Here is a 22513-nt window from a genome sequence, read left to right on the forward strand (position 1 = left end):
TATTATGAAATATCTTTTATCACATTATACAACTTAAAAAAATACTGCAGTAATATTGCTTTTAAAATATTACTTTTTCACAATATTGCAACTTAAAAAATACAACTTTAATGTAATATAAAAAATATATAAAATAGTAAATATAATTTAACAAATAATTCCAGAATAGAATATGAATATTATATACGTTTTCATTAATAATTTTAATAATTTGTATCAATTAAATCCTGTAAAATAAATATATTTAAACAAATAATTCCAGGAATGGAATATTCATTAATTATCATTATTTTCTAAATTACATATTTTTATTTTTTATAAATTAAATGGTGACAATATAAAATAATATAAATGTCATAAATATAATTACAAAACACACAATTATTTTTGTATTAAATGCATTACATCTAAAAATGAGAAAAATAAATATATAAACTCAAACTTGTAAATAAATTTCAGCAATTAAAAACAATGAAATGTTCATATAAAACTGTAAAATATAATAATTACAGTATAAATTGTCAGTATAAGTAAATGAACTAGTATAGACATACTATGTAGTATCTATTTTAGTGTATATAATATAGATTCTAAAGTGGGGGGGGTAAAATGAAAGAGTACTACTATTATTAAAAAATAGTAATGTTTATAAATGGTAAATAATACCGTATATAATGTATGTAGGGGGTTTTTAGTCTGACTGATAAAACCACACACACACACACACACACACACACACACACAGAGCTCACATGGCCAAACGCTGCCAGCAAACAAGGGCGCCAGTGTTCGGGAGTGAGAGCAACAATAAGTAACCTCCTGGGACGTGGACATCATCCGCCTGCTTTGGATCTGCCAAGAAGAAGCAAACAAAGCAAGTTGAGGGCATCTTGTATCTCGACCACCAGCATCTGAGGATATCTCCAAAGCCGACATTAGAGTAGTCAGTGTGCGGCTTGTGTAGTCAGCATGGCCGTGTCAGTAAACGTTGGCCGGCGTCATGTGGCGTGTAGGTACAGTTGATGTTTCACGTGTCCGTGGAATAAACATTCCAGGTTCTCATGCAGGCTTTGGAGGTGCTGGTGCGAACGCATACATTGACAGCTTAGAGCAGCTCAAAGTATTTCCTGTAATCCGCCAGGAACGTTTAAAACGAGCTGCACGGAAAGCGAGAGCCTCACACGGATCCGACGTCCCGTCGTGCGAGCACCATGATATTCCTCATGGACCTCCAGATGATGCTGCTGGACGTCATCTACTTCATCCTGCGTAACAGCGTACGAGCCGTCCTGCGCCCGCGCATCAAGTCCATCGAAGGCGAGCTGGTGCTGATCACGGGCTCCGGAGGCGGCCTGGGTCGCCTCTTCGCCCGGGAGTTCAGCAAGCGAGGAGCCGAGGTGGTGCTGTGGGACGTGGACGCCACCGCCAACGAGCGCACGGCCCGGCTGGTGCGCGAGGCGGGGGGCAAGGCGTACGCCTACACGGTGGACGTGAGCCAAAGGGAGGACGTGTATCGAGTCGCCGACTCGGTGAGGAAGGACCTGGGTCGACACGTCACGGTGCTGGTCAACAACGCCGGGGTGGTGGCCGGTCGGCGCCTGCTGGAATGTCCCGATGACCTCATCGAGACCACCTTGAAGGTCAACTGTCACGCGCTCTTCTGGGTGGGTGGATCACCATCATCATCATCATCATCATTACTATCTCTCACTTAGAACACATAGAAAATACATTGCATTGGTAAGGCTGAGTCGGTACCTCCAGGAACCCGCAAGGCATGCCGGGAAACCCATTAGCACTCTTTTGTGTGTGTGTACCAGACAGACGGTGAAGGCCTTCCTGCCCCAGATGAAGACCCAGAATCACGGCCACATCGTGACCATCGCCAGCGTCCTGGGCCTCTTCAGCACAGCCTGCGTGGAGGTGAGGAAGAACTCGAAAAGTTTTGTCGGCGTTCTGACTCACAATGGCGTGTAAATCGTACGTGTGCGTCTCTTCCTACAGGACTACTGCGCCAGTAAGTTTGCCGCCGTGGGTTTCCACGAGTCTCTGGCTCACGAGCTGCTGGCTGAGGGGGCGGACGGCGTGAAGACGACGCTGGTGTGTCCGTACATCGTCAACACGGGCATGTTTGAAGGCTGCAGGATAAGGTACGTCCGGGAACTTCGGCTCCAAAACTGTAGATGACATAAAGTTGATGATACCGTGTGGAACCAGGGAGGAAGTGGAGATGGTCTTGCCCCCGTTGGAGCCCGAGTACTGCGTGGATCAGGCGATGAACGCCATCCTGATAGACCAGCCTCTGGTGTGCATCCCTCGCCTCACGTACCTGCCCTTCCTCTCCAGAGCGTGAGTCTCCCCCGTCTACCCCATCATACTCACCGAACAAGACGTCAGCTTTTTCTGTGCTTCAGGCTGTTGCCGTGGGAATCCAACGTGGTCACGTATCGGTTCATGGGATCGGACAAGTGCATGTATCCGTTCATGGACGCCAAGAAGAAACACACGCCAAACGGCCTCAAGTCGGTCTCGGAAGCGGTCCCGTCCCAACAAAGCAGATGATGTTTTTATTCCAAGGCTCTTCCTGTCATGTCGGATGGAATGGTGAATGCTGTCGCTCAATAAAGTCTGGGATGTAACAATCTGGCAACACAAGCATGGTTGGAACCGACACTTCATTTCATTTCCAAGCCCAACGCATAAGGAGTCAAATTTGGGCTGGTATCGCCGATTTTATTGTAATATAAAAAATTGCCGGTGGTTTTAAAATTTTTGCTATTTTTTAAAAATAATTGATTCTTGTAAAACTGACATTTTTTTCTCATTAAATTACATTTTTCGCTTAAAATTTTGTCTTTAATCCCGTAAAATTACAGCAGTTTCTTTAATTGTTACCAATATTTCAGGCTTTTTTCTTGTGAGTTTTCTTATAATTTATTCCCATATTTTTAATTTATTCTTGTAACCGGACTTTTTCGACAATTTTAATTAATTAATTGTATTTTTTTGTATTATTAGTTAATTTATTTTATGTTTTTGTTTCTCATAATAATCTCGTAAAATTACACTGTTTTCTTCTTGTAATTTATTCCCACATTTTGAATTTATTCTTGTAACCAGACTTTTACGACAATTTTAATTAATTAATTTTAATTACATTTTTTTATGTAAAGTTTCTGTTTCTTGTAATCTCGTAAAATTACAGCGGTTTCTTTAAATTTTACAAATATTTCAGGCTTTTTTCTTGTTGATTTTTTTTCTCGTAATTTATTCCAATATTTTGAATTTATTCTTGTAACCGAACTTTTGACAGTTTTAATGAATTTTAATTTACTTTTTTTTTGTTTCTCATAATAATCTCGTAAAATTACAGCAGTTTCTTTAAATTTTACAAATATTTCAGGCTTTTTTCACGTGAATTTTCTTCTTGTAATTTATTCCCATATTTTGAATTTATTCTTATAACCAAACTTTTTTGACACAATTTTAATTAATTTCAGTGTTTTTTTTTTAATGTAAAGTTTGTGTTTCTCGTGATAGTACAACTCGGGGAAAAAATAACTAATGAATGAAATAATGAATGAGAGGCCACAGGACCTACATACATGACCTTTGACCTCATCAACAGGGTTGGCGGAAAAAGCGACAAAAGGAAAAGACGGCACCGGATTGTTTTGTGCATCACAGCACGCCGCTTTAATTAGCATGAGGACGAGTAAGAGACGGGAGGGGCGACATAAAAGGAGGGAGAGGGAGCATCAGGTGACCCCGCCCCCCCCCCTCCCCCCTGCCACAGACGGTGGGGGACAACTTCACGTCACAATACACGCCACACTGAAAGTAACACACTCCTCCCAGCCCTACACGCTCATGTCGCTAACACGTCAGTCGTGGCGGTGAACTGAAAGCGAAGGTGAGCAGCTGCCTCCTAGACGGGATTTGAGGTCTAAAACTGAGACTGGGTTTAATAAGGAACCACCTCACGGGTGAAAACACATAAAATACTTAAAAACAAGACGACTCAGAGAGCAAACGTAATTCACAGTTTATCGCTTCACTTTTTGTTTCCCCCGTGGGCCTCAAAGTGCGGCGAGGATGCAGCTGCCGTGGCGACAAAAGAAGGGGCGTGTCCAATTAAACAACATCAAGGTGAGCGAAGCGTCAATCTTGTTTAACTGTCAACACCGTGCGACAACGAGGATGAGTGACGGTGGCGTTTCCATAGCAACTAAGGACACAGTGTCTTCATTTTCTCTCTCTCGTGCATCAGCCGCGCCCGCGGGGCTACACGGCTCCGTCCGGGGGCGGGACCAGCGTGCTTGAGTTAGCCTGTTTGAGGTGCGGGTCGCCCTCCAGCTCCTGCTTGACGCTCCTGTTGAGAAGGCGTCTGGTTAGTGATGGGGGGTATTGATGTTCCCTGACCTAACGCGAGAAATCAAACCCCTTCGGCCCTCATCAGAGGCCAATTTGAGGCTCGGAGATGACCCTGCTGGACGTAAATACAGCATGAACCCACTCATAATTTCAGTTCTTGTGGGAACCTACCACCCAACCATCACATTGTAATGTGAAACTACACACTCCAACTACACGAGGGAGTACACATGATTAATCACATGATCAAATGTGTAAAAAGAAAACCGGGAACTTCATGGAAAATGTAAGTTAGCAAGCGCAAAAGTGGTAGCAGTCCTGATGATTGAACACAACATAGTTTGTATATATCAATACATATCGGGCTGCACGGTGGTGGTTAGCACACAGGCCTCACAGCTAGGAGACCCGAGTTCAATTCCACCATTGAGTTTGCATGCGTGGGTTTTCTCCGGGTACTCCGGTTTCCTCCCACATTCCAAAAACATGCTAGGTTAATTAGCGACTCCAAATTGTCCATAGGTATGAATGTGAGTGTGAATGGTTGTTTGTCTATATGTGCGCTGTGATTGGCTGGCCACAGAGTCCAGGGTGTACCCCGCCTCTCGCATGAAGACAGCTGGGATAGGCTCCAGCACCCCCCGCCGCGTCCCTCGTGAGGATAAGCGGTAGAAAATGAATGAATACATAATCCCCTGGCTTAGGGGACTATAGGGGTGTTATTTCCTGTTGTCTACGGTTTGGGTCGGTGAGATATGCGAAATGCAGCGTGTTGAGCTTTACCCAGAAGCTGGTCCATTTCCTGTTCGCTCGCTTGACTGCTGGTTGAACTCGGCGAGCAATTTCAGGATATTGAGTGCAGCCTGCGGAAGTAAAAAGGAGCGCAGCACCGTCTTGTACCATTATTTCACTCTCTCTTTTGAAAGCAACGTGCTTGTCATGTTTCAGGTAGATCTGTGAGGAAGTGGTAAAGAAACAGCGTAATGACGGTCCTACCATATCATGACAGGATTCCACATCTTTTCCTATTCCATGGCTGATGAGCGGCGGCTGGGAGGAACAGTTGATCAGCGACACAAACTCGTTTTTGTTGTTTTTGGGGAAATCTTTGTACTCCACCTGCAAGTGTGTTATAAAGTTAGCAGCGTTGAGCCCACACAAGTTAGCCAATCAAAGCAGACGGTCACCTGAAGGCCCTGCACCGACGCAAGGAAGCCCAGTTGTTCCGAGGGCCTGGTGAGGGGCCCGAGTGGAGGCTGGGTTAGGGTATTTTTGTTCTTCATGATGGTCTCGGCGGTCTGGGACGCGCCGGCGTACAGCAGCTCGTTGGCAATGACGGCGGTGACGGTGGCCTTGCCTGGGTTGGCCGCTGCTTGACTGTAGTCCTTCGTCTGGCTGCCTTGGCAGGCCCCGACCGCTTGTGCCACCTCGGGCACCATGGGCAGGATGCCCGCGGGCAGCTGCTGGTGGCTCAAGTAAGGCAGGCGGAACTCCTCCTCTTTGGAACCTTCAGGTTTTTTTTTTATAAGAAGACGTTTTATTATCTTCAGAGCTGCAATCTAACTGCTTCTCACCTTCTTCTGCAGAGCCTGGTTCAAAGAAGGTCACTTTGCGTCCATCACCTGGCTTTTTTACCGGGGTCTGAGGGTGTAGAAGGAGTAAATATCACATACTATATACAGTATCGCTTATGTGCAAAAAAATACCCTCTCTTCAGTTTTAAGTGCTGGTTTAGGGGGTTGGGGCTGAGGCACTTTATATCCCAGAAGCTCCAACATTTTCTCCGCCGCATTCCTTTTGGCCACCTTCTTGCTCGGCCCCATGCCCTCTGCGGACTGGCCGCACACTGCCACCTGTAAAACATGTAACATCACACCTTAATACAGGTGGTGTGTGTGTGTGTGGGGGGGTTCAAGGACGCAGACACACCTGCATGACAAACTCCCGACGCCGCGGCAGCCCTCGCTCCGTCACCGTGCTGTACTCTGGCTCCTTCTCCTTCTTGGCTTGCTGGATCTGAGCCAGGCGGCTGATGGGATTCATTCCCTGGCCGTATTCTGGACTGGTCTGCAGCTGTGGGCAAGAGTTGGTCGTGGTTCAACGTACACGCATGGCTGCGTCCAGTAGAGGGCGCCAGTAATTCATGCTTTAACTAACCGCTTTAAAAGGGGGGCAACAGCTAAGATGACAAACCAAATATTTTTCTTTTTTGAGGTGCAGATTCTGGAAGATCTAAAAAGCCTTATTGTGGGTTATTGCGTCGCCGCTCTATAGGAGTCCACTAAGGTCCCAAAATGAGCACAATGAGTCCAGTTTGGAGCCAATCTCGTGCATGGCTTGGTGTAGTGAGTTGGGGGTTTTGCGACCCACCCAGCAATACATCTGCAGTCCCGAGCGGGTGCCTCTCGTCAGTCACTCGACTGCGTTATTTCCCATCAGATTTCCCCTGAAAAATGGCTATGCTCTGCTTACTTGATTGTGTGACACTTGTGCATTGTTTACACATGAAGACATTTAGCCTGGAGCTAAAGCCATTCTGTCATTTTCTTAGTTTGAACATTGCAGCTCAAGATGGCGTTGCTGCGGTTTGTCTTCTGTATGAGTGGTATTGTCCTAAATGCTTGTGAAAAGCGACTGGTCGTACCTTGATGATGGATTTAGTTTTCTTCTTGATGCGTGGCAACGTCCTCTCCACGCTGGGTATATGAGGTAGCCTCTTCAAGTCCCCCAGCACGGCGGCAGCGGCCAACTTTTTGGCGATCTTTTTACTTTTTCCTTCTCCCTCGCCGTAGAACTCTCCCACGCTGACGCGCACGACAAAGCTCTTCATGTGCGGGGGACCTTCTTCTTTTAACACCTGTGGTCGGACGGAGACGTCACGCGGTTAGGAATCCGATCTTTTTTGTGACCCCGCTGGTCTCCGTGACGACCTGACGGCGTCATACCTCAAAATTTACAGGCAAGTTGCGCTTCAGTGCAATTTCAAACACTTGGCTGATTTCCGACTTGTTGAGGTTCTCCTCTTCGGTCTCTCCGTTCATCTGTCAGAGGCAGAAGGGAAAGCCAATAAATGGAGATTCAACGACTCGCCCAGAGTGCTGACGGCGCTCTTCTCACCACTGGCAACTGCTGCAGTATCGGCTCCTTCTGTAGCACTTTAAGGGCTTTCACGGCGGCGTCGTGCTTGGCCAGCTGCCGTGTGCGTCCCTTCCCTATAAACTGCTGGCCTCCGATGGATAGCTCCATGTGGTATATCATTGGTCCCATGGGGGCAAATGGGTAGTAATATCTGAACACATTTAGTTTTTTTTTACTTATTTCAAAAAGAGACTCAAATTGAGGATGGGTGGGATAAACTTACTGCTGCATAGAGCGCTGATAGGGCCCCGGCACACGGACGTTGTAATTGATGTTTGGTGGTCGTATACCCGGGTATGGCTCCATGGGTTTATAGATTGGCTTTTTACTAAGTTTTGAACACAGTGCGTTCAACTCCATGATCTGCATCATGCCATCAACTAGAATACAGCACAACAATGCACACATCAGCACACGTAGGAAGAAAAGAACGACTGCAATATGTGGGGCCCTGTGAAATCCTTATTATTTTACCATCTTATTTTACCAGCATAGAGTGTGTGCTTTTTAGGGTTCCATGAATTAAATGCAAAAATCCTAACATTTACTGACTGTTTATGGTTAAGGAAGCCAAAGCAATTCCAACTATGTTATTAATATAACACCCTTATTTTGGTTACACTATTAGACGAGATGTCGCAAAAAGTGCTCTTATTTTGAAGGCCAAAAAGTGTGTTTTGTATATGTTGAGAATGCCTGTTTGCTTGTGATGTGCGATATCACTGATTTTGTTTCCAATCTGGTACAAGAAAAGAAGTAATATATTTACAAGAAAAATAGTAGTACATTTATGACGATGAAGTTGTAAATTTACATTAAAAAGTCCTACATATTTACGGTGAAAAACATAAATTTAGGAGAATAAAGACAAGCATTTACATGAAAAAAGTCATAATTATTACAGAATAAAGTTGTACATTTACAAGAATAAAGTCATAAATTTATGAGAAAAATAGTCGTACATTTATGAGAAAAATAGTCGTACATTTATGAGAAAAATAGTCGTACATTTATGAGAAAAATAGTCCTAAATTTGAGAATAAAGTTATACATTTATGAGAGTAAATCCGTAAATTTACCAGAAAATAATTCGTAATATTACAAGAATAAAGTCATAAATTTACAAGAATAATCATGTCTATTTTCCTCATAAATAAGAAAACTTTATTCTTGAAAATTCACGACTTTATTCTTTCTCTCCTAATAGTACAACTTTAAATTGATGCGCCTTTTTTCTTGTAAATTACATTTTTCTTCCATGTAAATTTCTAACTTTATTCTCAAAATTGCAGATTAATTTTTTCCCCAATGTGGCCCTCATACTCTGTTGTATCATAGGATAAAGAATACAAGACATTTAATGAATTTATTAATTACATTAATTTTGCTATTAAACATTTTAAATTAAACAATGAATTGAAGCAATTAATTAGCTTACTTGTTTTAAACCCTAAAGTACATGGAAGTAGTGGGGTGATTTAACATAACCAAGCCAATTCCTACGATTCCGTTAACATGGAAATCATAGGGCCCTAAATTTGTCTGGAGAGCAAAGGAGGCGCCCACCTGGGGTCTTGCCTGGGTGACGTGGCGTCCTGATGGTGGGCTTGAGAAGCACAGTCTCAGCCAGGGCAGATCCAGCTGCGGAATGCTGGGCTTTCTTGATGCTGGTCCCCTCCGCATCCCAGTGCTGATCCCCCAGTGTGAGCCTCACTGAGAAAATCTAAACACACAATCATCAGATTAACACATGGTCACACAGCAGACCCCCCCGCAAGCTTCATTCATCTCCCAAAACGTACTTTGGAGTGGGCTGGTCCTTGCTCACTCAGTAGCTTATACTCAGGTTGGAGCTTGTTAAAACGGGCTAACTCATTCACCAAACACATGGGGGTCTTCTCTTTAGGGTTTGCCATGTTAGATACTGCAAGACAAAAACAAGACCCTCACTGGAAGTTCTGGTAATGCTTAAAATGACCAAAATACGTCAAGTATTACATGTTTTCTTGAATGTACCTGCTACTACATGCTACTTCAATTCATTCCTGGGTGCATTTATTTCACACAGCAACATAGAAAGGAACGCTACATCTAGCTTGATGGGGAAAATTCCCAACAAGTGCACTTATTGGGAATACTTTAAGTCAGTTTACAGGAGAGAACAGTGCTTCAGAGTAGACAAAGTTGACATGAGACTTGAGACAAATATTGTCTGTGGAAGGCATCGATTCACTTTCCGTTATGAACAAACAAACCTGTGATGGTATTGTAGGGTGTGACTGAGCCCGCGGGGAGAGCGGAGCTCCTGACGGGCTGGCTGGCGCTCTCAGACGCCAGCGTGCTCGTGGCACAGGGGATGCTGTAGCCCGGCTGAGGCTGACCCATCTGCAGCGGGGCAGGGGCGGCGGGCATGGGACTGGCCGGACACTGGAACTGGAGCTGGGACATCCTCGCTGCTCTGGCCTTGTCACTGATGGCTTTGATAATAATTTTGTATGGTATGTGTATTGATTGCTGGAAATGATGATAGAAGAATAAATAAGAAAAATGTGACGGCAAATACTTATTAGTATGATATAAAGTCAAGCCCATTTTATTGTTTAAGTCTACAAGCACAGAAGTGATTAAAAAACAGTTAATGTATTTAAAGTCGTCTCGTAGAGAACCCCTAATGAGAAAGCACTTTGAGGACGCGGGCAAGAAAACTCCATCTGGGATTAGGATTGCATTCCTTTTTAAACAATCATGTCATACTGCTGGAGAGTCAACATGGTGCTGCTGGCTGTCAGTGATGCTTTGCATTTAAACAAAGACATTACTCTTTGTTTCCTCAGCTGGTGCACAAATGGGAGTGGTTCATCACTGCTATGCATTGTACAGAAATGGCCGCAAACTATATAAACACTATGCTGCTTACATTTTAACACAAGAGTCTGGACTATATTGCATTATGTTTTTTTTTTATGAACGCTGTGTGACGGCTAGACGCATTCAACAGCGCTTCATTCCTATTTCTATTAATGTAACTGCACGCATTTTGTATCATTATTCTGATTATAAGGACATGCCAAATGTGCTAAATTGAGGCCGGATGACTACAGCTCCCCTAACAGCCCACCTGCTAGCTTACCTAGCTTCAGACCACTGTGGTAGGTAACCACTTCACAGCTTTCATCACAAAAAACACCGCAGAACACTTGTGTTCCTGAACATGACAGTTATCAACCTAAACGCTACCGAAGCTGACATTGTTTTTCACACATGTAAAATAATCTATTCGCCGTTTTTCTAGGAGGAACCGGACAGCGGATGGAACTGCTAGCTTTGCTACGCTAGCCTCCAAAAGTCTCCAGAAATTATAAAAAAAAATCCTCACCTTTTCGTCCTCCTGTCAGCTTTTGTAGCTACTCCATAGGACACAGCGGTTTCGTGTCGTCTGGGTGTACGACTGGTCACTTTTAAGGGTTCATTTACGTTGTTTTTAAATCAAAAAGCAGCCAGTGGAGAGGTAGACATAGGGGAGACAGGGCAAACACTAAAGAGAATGGCCCGAGCTTCATTCAGTCTTCCGGAAGCTACGTCACGATAACCGGACGTACTTCCAGAATAAAGCAATCGTCCTCCTATTATGATTGAGGAGTTTTGCTAAGAAACAGGTGTCTGTTTATTGTAGGGCATTTATTGGGGTGGTGATTTTATTTTTAAAATATAAAATATTTTTAATCGTTTTTTCCCCACAAGTAATTAAAATATGGCTGGATGTAATAGAGTAAGGTGGGCCCACCTGTCTAACAGTCATCATGTCCGGCTGCTTTCCAATAGCAGTTTACTTCTCCTACTTGCCCTCCCCGTCGCCATCATAAGTGTGGTTCCATTTGTCCAAAAAGCTGAGTTGCATATTACAGTGGTGCAAAAATATATCCATGGTTTGTTTGTTTGAAGAAGATGCACAAAGTAAGCGAGGTAATCATTCTATTTCACTACTTTTGTAGTGGCAACGTATCAGGGCACACAATTTATGAAAAACACAACACTGTAGTGACAACTACGGTAAAAAAAAAACAACAAAAAACAGGGCTATTATTTAAAACAATTAATTTAAAAAAATAAACTGCAAGTATTTCAAGAAAGTACAGTGCAACACCTCCAACAATGATGTGATGCCAAGTGCCCATGCAGGGGATGTCGGTGAGGGCAAATGAAACTGCCATTGGAATTCAGCCCTAGTCTGTATGACCACTCTAAAAAGTCAGCCGGGATAGACTCCAGCTTACACGCAAAACAAAGTGTGGACAACCGCTATAGAACATGGATGGCTGGATAACCCGATTAAAAAAAAGGTTCTGTAACAGATGAAATACGGTTTAGTGTTCAGGTCTTCACAACAATTACAGGCTCTTGCAAGTTTAAATATTCTTCAGTTTATTTTAACTGTACCAACAAGCCAAAAATCTTTTTCTGCAAAATTAATTAACCAGAGTAAAAAAAAATGCACACAATTATTAAGCTCCTTGGACTGTACTTGCTAATAAATATAAAAATCATAGTGAATGACTATAAAATATTGCTTCTAGGGTGTACAATTTTTTTTCCAGGTTGGAGGGTAGTTAAGGTAGGGAGTGAGCTCTGCAGGTCACAGATTGTACGCCTGACATATGTTTAGCGAGTCCCGCAGCATCAGATCACGCAGGCGCCATAGTGCATCCGCCATTGTGGTGTGGGCCCCTTTGCTTTTCAGCCAATGAGCTGGAAGCCGGCTCTCTTGCTCTTTGGTGAAGTGAGCATCTCGCCTTTGTGCTGTCACAGACAGAAAGAAGATACGGAATGAAGACCTGCAATAGCATGTAAATGAACTGTGCAATAACCGTTCAGTTAACCTGTGGCTTCATCAACATGTACACAGCTGTAGTGTAGAACTTCTTGATTTGTATTACCTTGATTTTGCACTGTCTAGTCTAAGCTTGTGTGCTTTTGTACTCGGCTTTTGTTGCTGTAAACCTGGAATTTCTCCTTGTAGGACTAATAAAGGCATATCTTATCTCAACTGTGAGTAAGGAGACCTGAAATGACATGATTTAAAGATCAAACCTTTCAGTGTCTGGTCCCACTTGCTGACAGTGCTAGAGTCGGAGTTCAAGCCCTCGATATACTTCAGGTAGGCCTCAGAGTGCAGCACCCTCTGCGTCTTGGGTGGCGGCGCCACAAACATGGGAGCGGTGGGTTGCAGGTGGGAGGGCTGACCCTGTCCTGGGTATGGAGGCGGAGCGTGTTGTCCTGGGCTGAACATTCCAGGCTGAAATGGAAAGCGGTAGACTTTACTTGCAAGCGTCAAGAGTCTGACTAAAACCTACCGTTGTATGCAATGTGGATCACCTGCTGCATGAAGTTTCCAGAGGCGGGACTCCCCGACATGCCATTCACAGCACCGGCCATCATGCCTGTGAAAGAAGAATCATTTGTGCCTAATAACTATGACACCTGGAAATCAATCCAAATCAAATAGTGGTGCGTATTTGTAGTTGAAATGTCAGTGTTAGTAGTTGCGTGTTATGGCATGCGGCACATGTGTGTGTCCTGAATGTGACGAGAAACAGAGGCTAGCGGAGACCAGAGGCTGTCTGTGCTGCTTGTAGGGCAGGTAAACCCCCTCCGGCAGGAGAGGCACGACTGGATGTAAGTGACTATTAGCCCTTACCCTGATGAAGCATGCCTGGGTACCCAGGCATACCACCTTGATGGAGATGGTGAGGAGGCAGGTGGGGCCCCCCTGCAGGGTAAGGTGGCATTGTGACCACACTCAACAAACCCTCATGGGGGGCCTGCATAGGCACGTAAGGTGGCCCATAAGCTCCCATCATGCCTTGGAGGAGGGGTTGGGAGGAGAAGAAGATGACAACATGCATAAGTTACATGCAACTATGACATGACATGCACTATTGTTGCACACACTTGACCCCTTTCACACAAATGCCTTGAATCATGCACGCTCTTTAGTAATGATTATGAGAGACTACCATATCAGCATCCTTTCTAATGATTACAAATGAGACATACAGTCATCCCTCGCTATATTGCAGTTCAAATAACGCTCCCTATTAAACGGTGCTAAGGGTAAGAATAGTGCACCGCTACATTTGGTATCGCAGATCATCACATAAGAAATGGCGGCACCTTGGCGTCAAGATACAAAGAAAAGCTCTGAATTAGGAAATGAAAAGTGTCTGGGAGGATTTGATGAACGACTGTCTCTGTCAGGCATTGCAAAGGCCTTCAACGAGTCTGCATGTGTGAAAGGAGCTGAAGAAATACACGAGTGTTAGCAGACAAAACAAGCATGGAGGTTTTTACTATTGAAAAGATTATTCATGCAATGTTCATGCTGTTTTTTACATGGACAAAGTGATCATAAAATATAAACAGCAAAAGAAAAAAAAAGATGGTTGCTTTGTTTGTAATGGTATTGTTTTAAATAGTCCTGCCTTATTTCCCTGCCGCCATCTAGTCAAACACTGGTGCTGTCTCTGAGAGGGGTTACCTGACACAGGTGTCATGGTCTGGTTTATCATGCCCATCGTGCTAGGCGAAGGCACGATCCCCATCAGTGACCCTACGGGGGTACCTGATCTTGGGGATGCTTGCTTCTGGGCTGGCCTCTCCCGTTCTTGCTGCTCCACAATTTTGGCTGCCCGTTCTGCAAAACAGACATTGCCGTGTCTTGACACGACCATTCCCACCCAGAGCTTGTGACATCTTCTGCAACTCGTCACCTTCATAGTCGGCTTTCTTAGAGGCCTCGAGGTTCCTCCACTCGGTGCCCACCAGACGACTGAGCTCCCCGAAGGAGAAGTCCGGGTGTCTGGCCTTGATGACGGCTCGCATTTCACTGCTGAACAGGATGTAGCCGCTCATGTTGATCTTCCTCTTGGCCCCTTCCTTCTTTGACAAGCCTTTAATCTTTGGTGTGGACTGGAAAATATTGTAAGGATTCAATCGTGTTCATTTCAACATGAGAAGCAACCGATCTGGGGTTCCTGAGAGGGGTATTAGTTTACCTGGGAAGGCGTGTACGGCATGATGTCCATATCGCTGGTGAGAGGAGTTTGCATCTGAGGCATGGATGGCGCCTCCATGGCGTCATCGTCATCGTCCATGTCATCCATGTCATCATCTCCATCCTCTATATCTGCTAGTTTAACCTCAAGTTCATCTATCTTCTTGTCCAAAAAGGGAGAAGCTTCCTTCTGTGGAACAATGACTTTCCTGGAGGCAGCAACAAACACCACAATCAGCCCCAGGCCTCGACTGATTCTGCTTTCAATGAAAAGAGCTAACCTGAAATAGAAGACCTCATCTTCAACCACTTTGGAGGAGTAGGAGAAGCGTTTCAAACCCTTGAACTTTTTGGCTTGTTTCTCAGCGTCAAAGTAGCGGCTCTCGCAAAGTAGATTATCCTCTTCTGCAACCTCGGTGGGTCTGCATGACAAGTAGTCCTTGAACGAGGACACCATGCATTTGCCTGAGAGCACAAATACCATAAGATTCAAAGCAAAAACCATTGAGCTAAAATAAATAGGATGAGGGATGCTCACATCAGGGTTTTGTTTTCACTTTGGTAATGGTTGACAACTTGGAAAAGCGTGTAAACAAAGATGCAAGAAAAGTGGAAAATCAGTCGGTTTGATAAGGGAGTGATCAAACATGCAAGGCATGTTTTTTATGGGCAATCGATGTGAGCATCCCTAAATATCAGCTGTGTAAAAAATGTGCACGGTACCTATGACACAGGTCATGGGCAAGGTCTCCTCCAGATGGCTGAGAAACACCTCTCTCTTGTAGAACATCTTGGTGGGCTCGTGCTCCGTCTCCTCCGGATGAATGAAGATCGGCCCGAAGAAGAAAGTGGCTCCATCCTGGACCCAAAGCTTCTCCAGCCTGGACATCAAACCACATTGACATCAGTCAATCATAACAAGAGAACAACATGATGAATAAAACGTTTTACCTGGCAACCCGAGGCTTGGACAGCCCGTGCGATTGAATGTAAACGCAGTCTCCAACTTTGAACCACATGTTGTTGTAGTGCAACTGTTCATAGTATTGGCAGCCTGGCTCAGCAGCGCTCATCTCCATGGTGACATCCTCCCGGTCCTGATGGATGACAATAAGGACTTTCCAGCTTCATACAGCGGCTTCAACATCTTACTGCTTTCTTGAAGACAATCTGATGTAATTAATCTGTTTAATCTATGTAATAACGCATTAAGAGAATATCAAGACACACTTGAGGTTTAACGTCACAACCTCACCTTGTCCACAAAACTGCTGCCGTCTACATACAAGACTGCAAGCTTCTCCAAGTCAGGCTTGGCAAACATGGAAGCCACACGGACGACAGGCAGGGGCACATCTCGAGGGACACATTTGGCAGGGCTGGGAGGCATGGCCCATATCTTGATCTTCTTGAATAGCTTGGACCTTGCGGTGTATCGAGATTCGCAAACGTACACATCCTCGGCTTTGAAGCCCTCCGGTTGGAGTTTGAAATAATCCTGTAAAACATATATTGGGAAACATGTTCAACTGACCTCAGAACTGTCATTTTGATGTCTTTCAGGCCTACCTTCACACACATGACCACACATTTGCCGAGGACTTTGCTGAGGGACACTCTGTTGTAGTAGTCGCTCTTGAAAGCTTCCTTTTCCAGGAACTTGCGAGTTGCCAGATGGAAGGTTTCGCTCGGCCTGTAGAACCAGCAGCCGTAGAGCCACTTCTCACCTTCATACACAAGCCAAGGTCAGGTTAGCTATTTTACACGATAACAGACTGACATGCATCGGTGTTAAAAAGCGAGTGGATTAACCTGCGTCGTCCTCCCAGAGCCGTTCAACACAAACAATGTGAGGCTTGAGGTTGGGCTCGGATGGCTGCACGTACACAAACTCCCCTACACGATAGGTGGTGTTTTCGAGGGTGCATTCCTCCTGGTACGCGATATTAGTCTCAGACTCAGGACTCCATATTTCTGCTGGCAGGTCCTGTTCCTTTGTACCTTTGTCTGGGTGAAAAACCAACAACATTTGATGAAACCACTATCAAAAGCAAAACTCTTGACACTCCCTGATGTCTAATGAAACATACTTTTGCTGTCCTCTTCCTCACTGGCCTCCTTTTCCTTATCCTCCTGAATTTCTTTTTGGATCTTCTCCCGCTTTTCCTGATCCACGTCATTGTGCAGGTGTTTCACAGAGTAGCTAAGCGCAGTGGTTTGAAGTATCTCTCCGTTCTTGCACAGTTCATCCCGGATCTTGATGAAAAACTGTTGCAGTTCTACGGCGTCATCAAAGACCTCGGAGTCCGTCCTGCAAATGCAAACAGTCGGTGTTAGCATAGTTCGCAGATGGTAGAAATTGAAAGTAAAATGCAGTTTATATTACAGAACATCCATCCATCCTCTATGCCGCTTATAGTACTTATTACAGAACAAGTTAATTATATTTAGCTTTCATTTTTACTCTTAATTTCTATTATGTGTTGTGTACTTTATGCAGTCTGAGTGACTGAGCAAAAGGACTTTTGTCTTATTTGTTCTTCCATATCGACACAAACGTAGCAAAAAGAAGACGACTTACCGGTGCAGTCTCCTGGCCTTCTGCAGCACCTCAAACATGTGCTCCTGAAAGACATCCAGTCTCCTGTAGCGGCCACGCTCCACATTCACCCTGATGACATCAAAGTTTAGCGGAGGCTTCTCTGGGTCGTCTGGATCCACGGCAGGAATTTCAGCCAGCGAGTCGCTGTAGCATCTCCCTTCTTCGTCCTGATGACTCAGCACAGACACGTACAGGTTCCTGACCATCTCTCGCACCAGAGCTCCCACATTAGGAGGCCCAGAGTCCTCGCCTCCCTCCTGCTGCTTGCGCGTCTCCAGCAGCACCCGGTGCAGCACCAGGGCATCCCGGTAGATGAGCGACTCGGGCTCGTTGTACATGCAAGCGTTGTTGAACATGAGAGCAAAGTCCTCCACCAGGGCCTCCACGTCCTGGTAACGGCCCGCCGCCATGTGGCTGCGCAGGCGTTCCATGTCGACAGGCCGCTTGATGGTGGCGTAGTAGTCGGGCAGCTCGGCACGGGAAGGCAGGCGGAGGAAGATGGTGCTCAGGCGGCGACCTCGGCGGTCGGTGAAATTCCGCACCGCGTCGTACAGCTCGTTTAACCTCTGCTGCAGAGGGGTGAGGTATTTGGTCTTCTTTGGAGAGACGCCGCTTTTTCCTGGATTAAGAATTGAACATATTTATGAATGATGAGTTGTTTTTACTGGATAACTTCTTAGTAAAACATACTCAGTTTCAGCTTGGGAGAGCCTACGTCCTCTTCTTCAGGGGGCTGTCCCAAGTCCTTGCGCTTATCCAATAGAATCTTCTCCAGGATGTCAGCATCATTGTATACCTACAGGACATGATATACTTTTAATATTCGCAAAAATGACATTTTAGTCATGGTGTACCCTTCATACATCCTACCTGAGATCCTTCCTCATTATAATGCCGGGCGTTGCGGAACATCAATTTCATGTCATCCATCAGCGCTTCCTCTGTGGTGTAGCGCTCGTTGCGAATGTTCTGCTCAATGGTCTTCAGGTCCATGGGCTCCAGGATGACCTTATAGTAGTCGGGGTAGTCCTTCTTGGAGGGCTTGACCATAAAAAGATCACAAAGGCGGCGACTGGTGCCCACCTCCCGCGCGTCCGTCACTGCGGCGTACAGGGCTTTCATTCGGTTCTTTTTCATGTTTTTCTTGAAGCTTCAAAAAGGAAGGGAAATCAAATATGAGAAAAATGGCAAATAACATGGAGATTAAGGACAGGTTCATGGTTAGTACTAATAATTGGTGGGGCCATTGTACGGGATTATGACGTCATACCGATAAATCTGTACTAATTGTACCAAATGCTCAGTGATTAGGTTAAAACAAACAAACAAAAAAAACATCGAGCACACACAAAAAACGCTTACTAGCCACCTGAAACGCCAACATCGCTACCACGACTGTGGCTTTTCTGCCGCAGTGTTTAAAAAGTGCAAAAGGTTTGCCAGAGACCTCCGTGGTTTCACACCGGCTGCTCGGAGCTTGTGCCCAAATACAGTACACCTTGTTGGGCCACAGCAGGTGGCTCAATCTTCTGCTTCTCCTGATGGTAGTGATGGGCTTGTAGTCATGTCATGATATTTGATTAGGTGACAGGTGGTCAAATCCTAATTTCTTCCAGTCCTTACCTCCACGCCCGGACAAACTACCGTTAAATCTACATTTATGGTGTCTGTCTCAATAAGCGGAATGTTATCGGGAACAGTTTGAAAAAGAAGATATTGTACTTCTTCTAGTTAATACCTTTTTCTCTTGGCGCTGCCTGCATCAGATGACAGTACACTGTCTCCATCCTCATCATCTCTTCTCAAAAGTTCCCTCTTTCTTGCCTGAAAAAAGGCAGCACTCGGTAAATGATTGTGATCTTCAGCAACAACAACAAAAGAAAGTAGCACAAGGATGCAAAATTAATTACCTGCAGTATCTGCTGAAGCCTCAAGGCCCGTTTATAAATGCTTGAGTTGGGCATGTTGTACCGCTTTGCATTCTCAAACATCAAAGTGAGGTCTGCGTCCATTTGTTCCATATTTTCATATTCACCATTCTTCATCTTGGCCCTAGAATGAGGAAAACAATGGCCCTAAGCAACTCAGTCTTAGGCTCCACAAGCGCTTGTATCATCTTTACCTGATTTGCTGCAGAGAGATGGCCTGTTTGATCTGCTGGTAATAGTCGGGATACTCCCTGCGAGAGGGCAGGTTCTGGAAGGGTTCGGAGAACAGCTGGCCCTGGCTGTTCCTGGCGCCTCTTACGGCTTCATACAGCTGGAAGATGGGGTTGCTCATCTCCATGCAAGAACTCTGACTCTCAGCCTCAGACTCTCCTTCATCGTAGCACACCGAGCCTGACAAACATTCAAATAGTTGGATGCTGTTATTGTGAAACTAAAGGAGGCGCGTGTTTTTGCTTACCGGACAGCATGGGGTCGTCCTCGCTCTCCGAGCCGTACTGAAGTGCTATGCTGACACCAGAAAGCCGATCTACCTGACCAGACCTGCGATTTCTAAATAGCAGTAGGGGGACATCTCAACATTGATGCACAAGCTTTGCTTGAATTCTGCTTTATGTTATGTCAATACCTGATACGAAGACTGGATTTTGTGGGTTCGGCATGCTCGATTTCCGTTTTCTTCTGGATGAAGACTTTCTTTATGGTGTTTGCATCCTACAGTAAGAGGACATTTATTACTGACTGTCGGACATGTAAATGGATGAAATTCCTCTATGAGGGCATACCTTAAAAACCTGAGATCCGGGTTCATTGTATGTTTTGGCATTTTTGGCCATCAGGTCGATGTCCTTGGCCATTGCGTTGACACTTTTGTAATATCCCACCTAAGGGAAAGAAAATGTACTGTACTTGTGAATGAACTGGTGCACAGGCCACAACTGAAGGAAATACTGTCAATGACATAGCGTGTACCTGTATTCTTTGAGCGATCATTCTCAGATCAATGGGCTCCTTTATAACAGCATAGTAGTCAGGGTAATGCTAGCAAAGACAAGGTCAGATTACAACTACTTTCAGAGAAAATTAATTCACAAAGTCAGAGAGCATTATTTAGGGTTTTTAAGAAATACGTACCACTTTGGAAGGCAGTTTCTGGAAGAGTTCACTGACCACGTGACCTGAGGGATCAGTGTACATCACCACGGCCTCAAGGATCTGCTCCAACACTTCCTTTACACTGCTGGTGGAATTCTGAAAAACCAAGATGACATAAGTGTGTCATTCCGTGACATGCATGCTCCAAAGACAAACGCAAACTTGGTTTAAATGTGAACCACATACGTGCACATATCAGGATGTAAAGGGATCGCTATCACTAAACTGACCTCATCTTCTGTAGACACCCCTGGATTATCCACATCGTCCACATCTTCATCGTCGTCTTCTCCGTCTCCAGCCTGCAAAAAGTCATTCCTCGTCTGCAAATAGATGTCCCACAACTTGCAGGCGGCTTGATATTCCTCGCTGTCTCTCTAGATTGTAGACAAAGGTACAAAACATGGAATGGAATCAGCAGCATATAACCCTGATCGGAGCATCCATAAATTATTTATACCATCTTGTCATTGTAGACAACAGTAATAAGTCACTAAATATTAAGTGCTATCTGAAGAAAAAAAATGAATTTGTTACCTTGTAAAACAACTTGGCATTATTGAACATGAGCTGGAAGTCTGCAGTGATCTGCTCCACTTCTTGATAGTCTTCGGACTTCAGCCTATGCTGGATTTTTGTCATGTCTATGGGCTGGGACACCACCTCATAGTAATCAGGAAGGTTTCTATAGGAACAATGAGTAGAATATTACATACAAAGTACATCAGATGATATAACACATCTATTATCAACCTACTGGACAATCATTTGTGTGCAAAAAAAATCTCCTTTACAAAAATAAATACACTGTTTTGTGGTTGTAGATGGCTACAAACACCCCCAACAGTATCAACCACCCTAATGTGTATAGTAAATGAATGCAATACCTTCGCTTTGGTACCCTTAGAAAAAGTTCACTGATGTTTTTCCCTTGATCATCCTTGTGGTCCCTGACTGCGTTGAACAGCTCATGACATACAGCAATCTAAACGACATGCATTTGTTAGCTTTTGGGGAGACGGGGGGGGGAGTACACATGCCAAAACATACCGTATCTACAGGGGGAACACTGGAGACCCTTTTTCTTTTTCGACCACTTCCAGGAGTGGAGACGTCATCGAGATCCCCTCCACCGCTGACACTGCTGGAGGGGGAAGTGGTTCTTCTCCTCTTAGCTAACATAGCTCACTGCTTCTACGACAGGCGACAAATAACAAGGCAAATATGTGGACTTTGTTGAGGTAGAATGTGCTTATTTTGTAAAATACGTGCTCATTTATGTTAATGTCAAGAAAGTAAGGATGCAAAAAAAGCTACGAGGATGGGCAACTAAGCGTTAGCATCACTTGGATGTATGAAACAAAGCAATGCTAGCATGTTTCCCCACCGTTAGTCTGTCACCGTACTAAAAAATAAGAAACCACGGAAACATACTGTTGATTAAAACAAGTTAAATAAAGCAAGCGTTGTTATAAAAACACAATATTACCACAAAATCAGCAAATATGTCAGTAAATCCCTGAGAGAAGATTAGCGGCTAGGTAGCTAGTGTTTGAAAACTCCAAACCGGAAGTTAGGGCTCGTTTTGTTTCGATGTGGAAACGCCCCAAATAGGCAATGTTGCCCCTTGAGTTTTGGAGTGGCACTGCAAGACTTCTCACGTTCTGAAATTGGAAGAAACCTTGGCGAAAAAAACATTTTTCATGACGCAAAATCACTCTTTTATCTGTTAACTCATTTTGCTATTTTGATTTTAGTGGTGTGCGATTTTGTATCGATCCGATACCAAGTAGTAATATACCGATACTTAAGGCGGTATTATCAATATGAATGTATTTCTATGCCCTTTTTGTGATTTACCCTTTAGATTATTAATATGTTAAACATTAAGAAAAATAATTTAGGCAGTAAATATAAGTACTTTATTAGGACAATAAACGTTTTTATTCGGAAACAACACAAAACACAAAATCACTTATTTCTGTTTTTTTTCTTCTTAAATAAACAAAGCCTACAAAATTATCACCTCACAACAAATATTATAAAACATTTAAAACAAATTATTTGTCCGAGAAGCATTGATTTTCGCACAAGGTTGTAAACCAAAGCATCGATTTTTTTTACACTGGTATCGATCAATATGGATACCAACATCGGATTCGATATTATCGATATTTACATCGATCCGCCCACCACAATGAGATCTTAAATTTAGGAACAATATGTTACCTAAAATACCGAGTGAGC

At 44.2% G+C, this 22513-nt stretch overlaps 3 protein-coding genes across 3 annotated transcripts; 1 reads left to right on the top strand and 2 right to left on the bottom strand.

The window, feature by feature from the left end:
• Nucleotides 1–1080: 1080 nt before the first annotated feature.
• Nucleotides 1081–2778, top strand: rdh20 (retinol dehydrogenase 20). Its single transcript, XM_058076716.2, has 5 exons — nt 1081–1664; nt 1825–1923; nt 2005–2150; nt 2218–2349; nt 2415–2778. Exons 1-5 carry the CDS (start codon nt 1212–1214, stop codon nt 2560–2562), a joined length of 978 nt encoding a protein of 325 aa, XP_057932699.2. The 5' UTR covers nt 1081–1211; the 3' UTR covers nt 2563–2778.
• Nucleotides 2779–4150: 1372 nt separating this feature from the next.
• stau1 (staufen double-stranded RNA binding protein 1) lies at nt 4151–11092 on the bottom strand. The gene is made up of 15 exons (XM_058087496.2): nt 10889–11092; nt 9768–10026; nt 9315–9436; nt 9079–9235; nt 7736–7892; nt 7492–7663; nt 7320–7415; nt 7019–7231; nt 6304–6447; nt 6081–6227; nt 5949–6015; nt 5562–5881; nt 5371–5493; nt 5158–5237; nt 4151–4372 (listed from the first exon to the last, which is right to left on the bottom strand). Exons 2-15 carry the CDS (start codon nt 9958–9960, stop codon nt 4285–4287), a joined length of 2079 nt encoding a protein of 692 aa, XP_057943479.2. The 5' UTR covers nt 9961–10026; nt 10889–11092; the 3' UTR covers nt 4151–4284.
• Nucleotides 11093–11467: 375 nt separating this feature from the next.
• Nucleotides 11468–21915, bottom strand: pbrm1l (polybromo 1, like). The gene is made up of 30 exons (XM_058065576.2): nt 21756–21915; nt 21317–21460; nt 21154–21251; nt 20804–20951; nt 20497–20643; nt 20246–20362; nt 20084–20152; nt 19897–19995; nt 19740–19825; nt 19572–19663; nt 19288–19504; nt 19076–19217; nt 18904–18989; nt 18036–18315; nt 17856–17961; nt 17145–17784; nt 16654–16874; nt 16376–16570; nt 16133–16290; nt 15819–16061; nt 15515–15660; nt 15287–15444; nt 14845–15028; nt 14565–14772; nt 14280–14478; nt 14048–14203; nt 13208–13372; nt 12886–12950; nt 12601–12805; nt 11468–12309 (listed from the first exon to the last, which is right to left on the bottom strand). Exons 2-30 carry the CDS (start codon nt 21446–21448, stop codon nt 12146–12148), a joined length of 4926 nt encoding a protein of 1641 aa, XP_057921559.2. The 5' UTR covers nt 21449–21460; nt 21756–21915; the 3' UTR covers nt 11468–12145.
• Between the last annotated feature and the right edge of the window lie 598 nt (nt 21916–22513).

The sequence above is a fragment of the Doryrhamphus excisus genome, linkage group LG11 (genome assembly GCF_037039965.1).
Source record: "Doryrhamphus excisus strain RoL-2023G ecotype Guam linkage group LG11, RoL_Dexc_Guam_v1.1, whole genome shotgun sequence".
In the NCBI taxonomy this organism is placed as follows: domain Eukaryota; kingdom Metazoa; phylum Chordata; class Actinopteri; order Syngnathiformes; family Syngnathidae; genus Doryrhamphus; species Doryrhamphus excisus.

Bases quoted from the DNA above. Each gene is read 5' to 3' on its own strand.
- stau1 (XM_058087496.2), bottom strand. From the start codon at position 9,960: ATGTCCCAGCTCCAGTTCCAGTGTCCGGCCAGTCCCATGCCCGCCGCC. The intron at 9,437-9,767 runs GTTTGTTTGTTC...TTTGTCTTGCAG, and splicing joins ACCCTACAATACCATCACAG to TATCTAACATGGCAAACCCT. The intron at 5,238-5,370 runs GTAGGACCGTCA...TTACTTCCGCAG, and splicing joins TGGAATCCTGTCATGATATG to GCTGCACTCAATATCCTGAA.
- pbrm1l (XM_058065576.2), bottom strand. From the start codon at position 21,448: ATGTTAGCTAAGAGGAGAAGAACCACTTCCCCCTCCAGCAGTGTCAGC. The intron at 20,952-21,153 runs GTATTGCATTCA...TTGTTCCTATAG, and splicing joins CTAAGGGTACCAAAGCGAAG to AAACCTTCCTGATTACTATG. The intron at 20,363-20,496 runs GTCAGTTTAGTG...TTGGTTTTTCAG, and splicing joins GGGTGTCTACAGAAGATGAG to AATTCCACCAGCAGTGTAAA.
- rdh20 (XM_058076716.2), top strand. From the start codon at position 1,212: ATGATATTCCTCATGGACCTCCAGATGATGCTGCTGGACGTCATCTAC. The intron at 1,924-2,004 runs GTGAGGAAGAAC...CTCTTCCTACAG, and splicing joins TCAGCACAGCCTGCGTGGAG to GACTACTGCGCCAGTAAGTT. The intron at 2,151-2,217 runs GTACGTCCGGGA...GTGTGGAACCAG, and splicing joins TTTGAAGGCTGCAGGATAAG to GGAGGAAGTGGAGATGGTCT.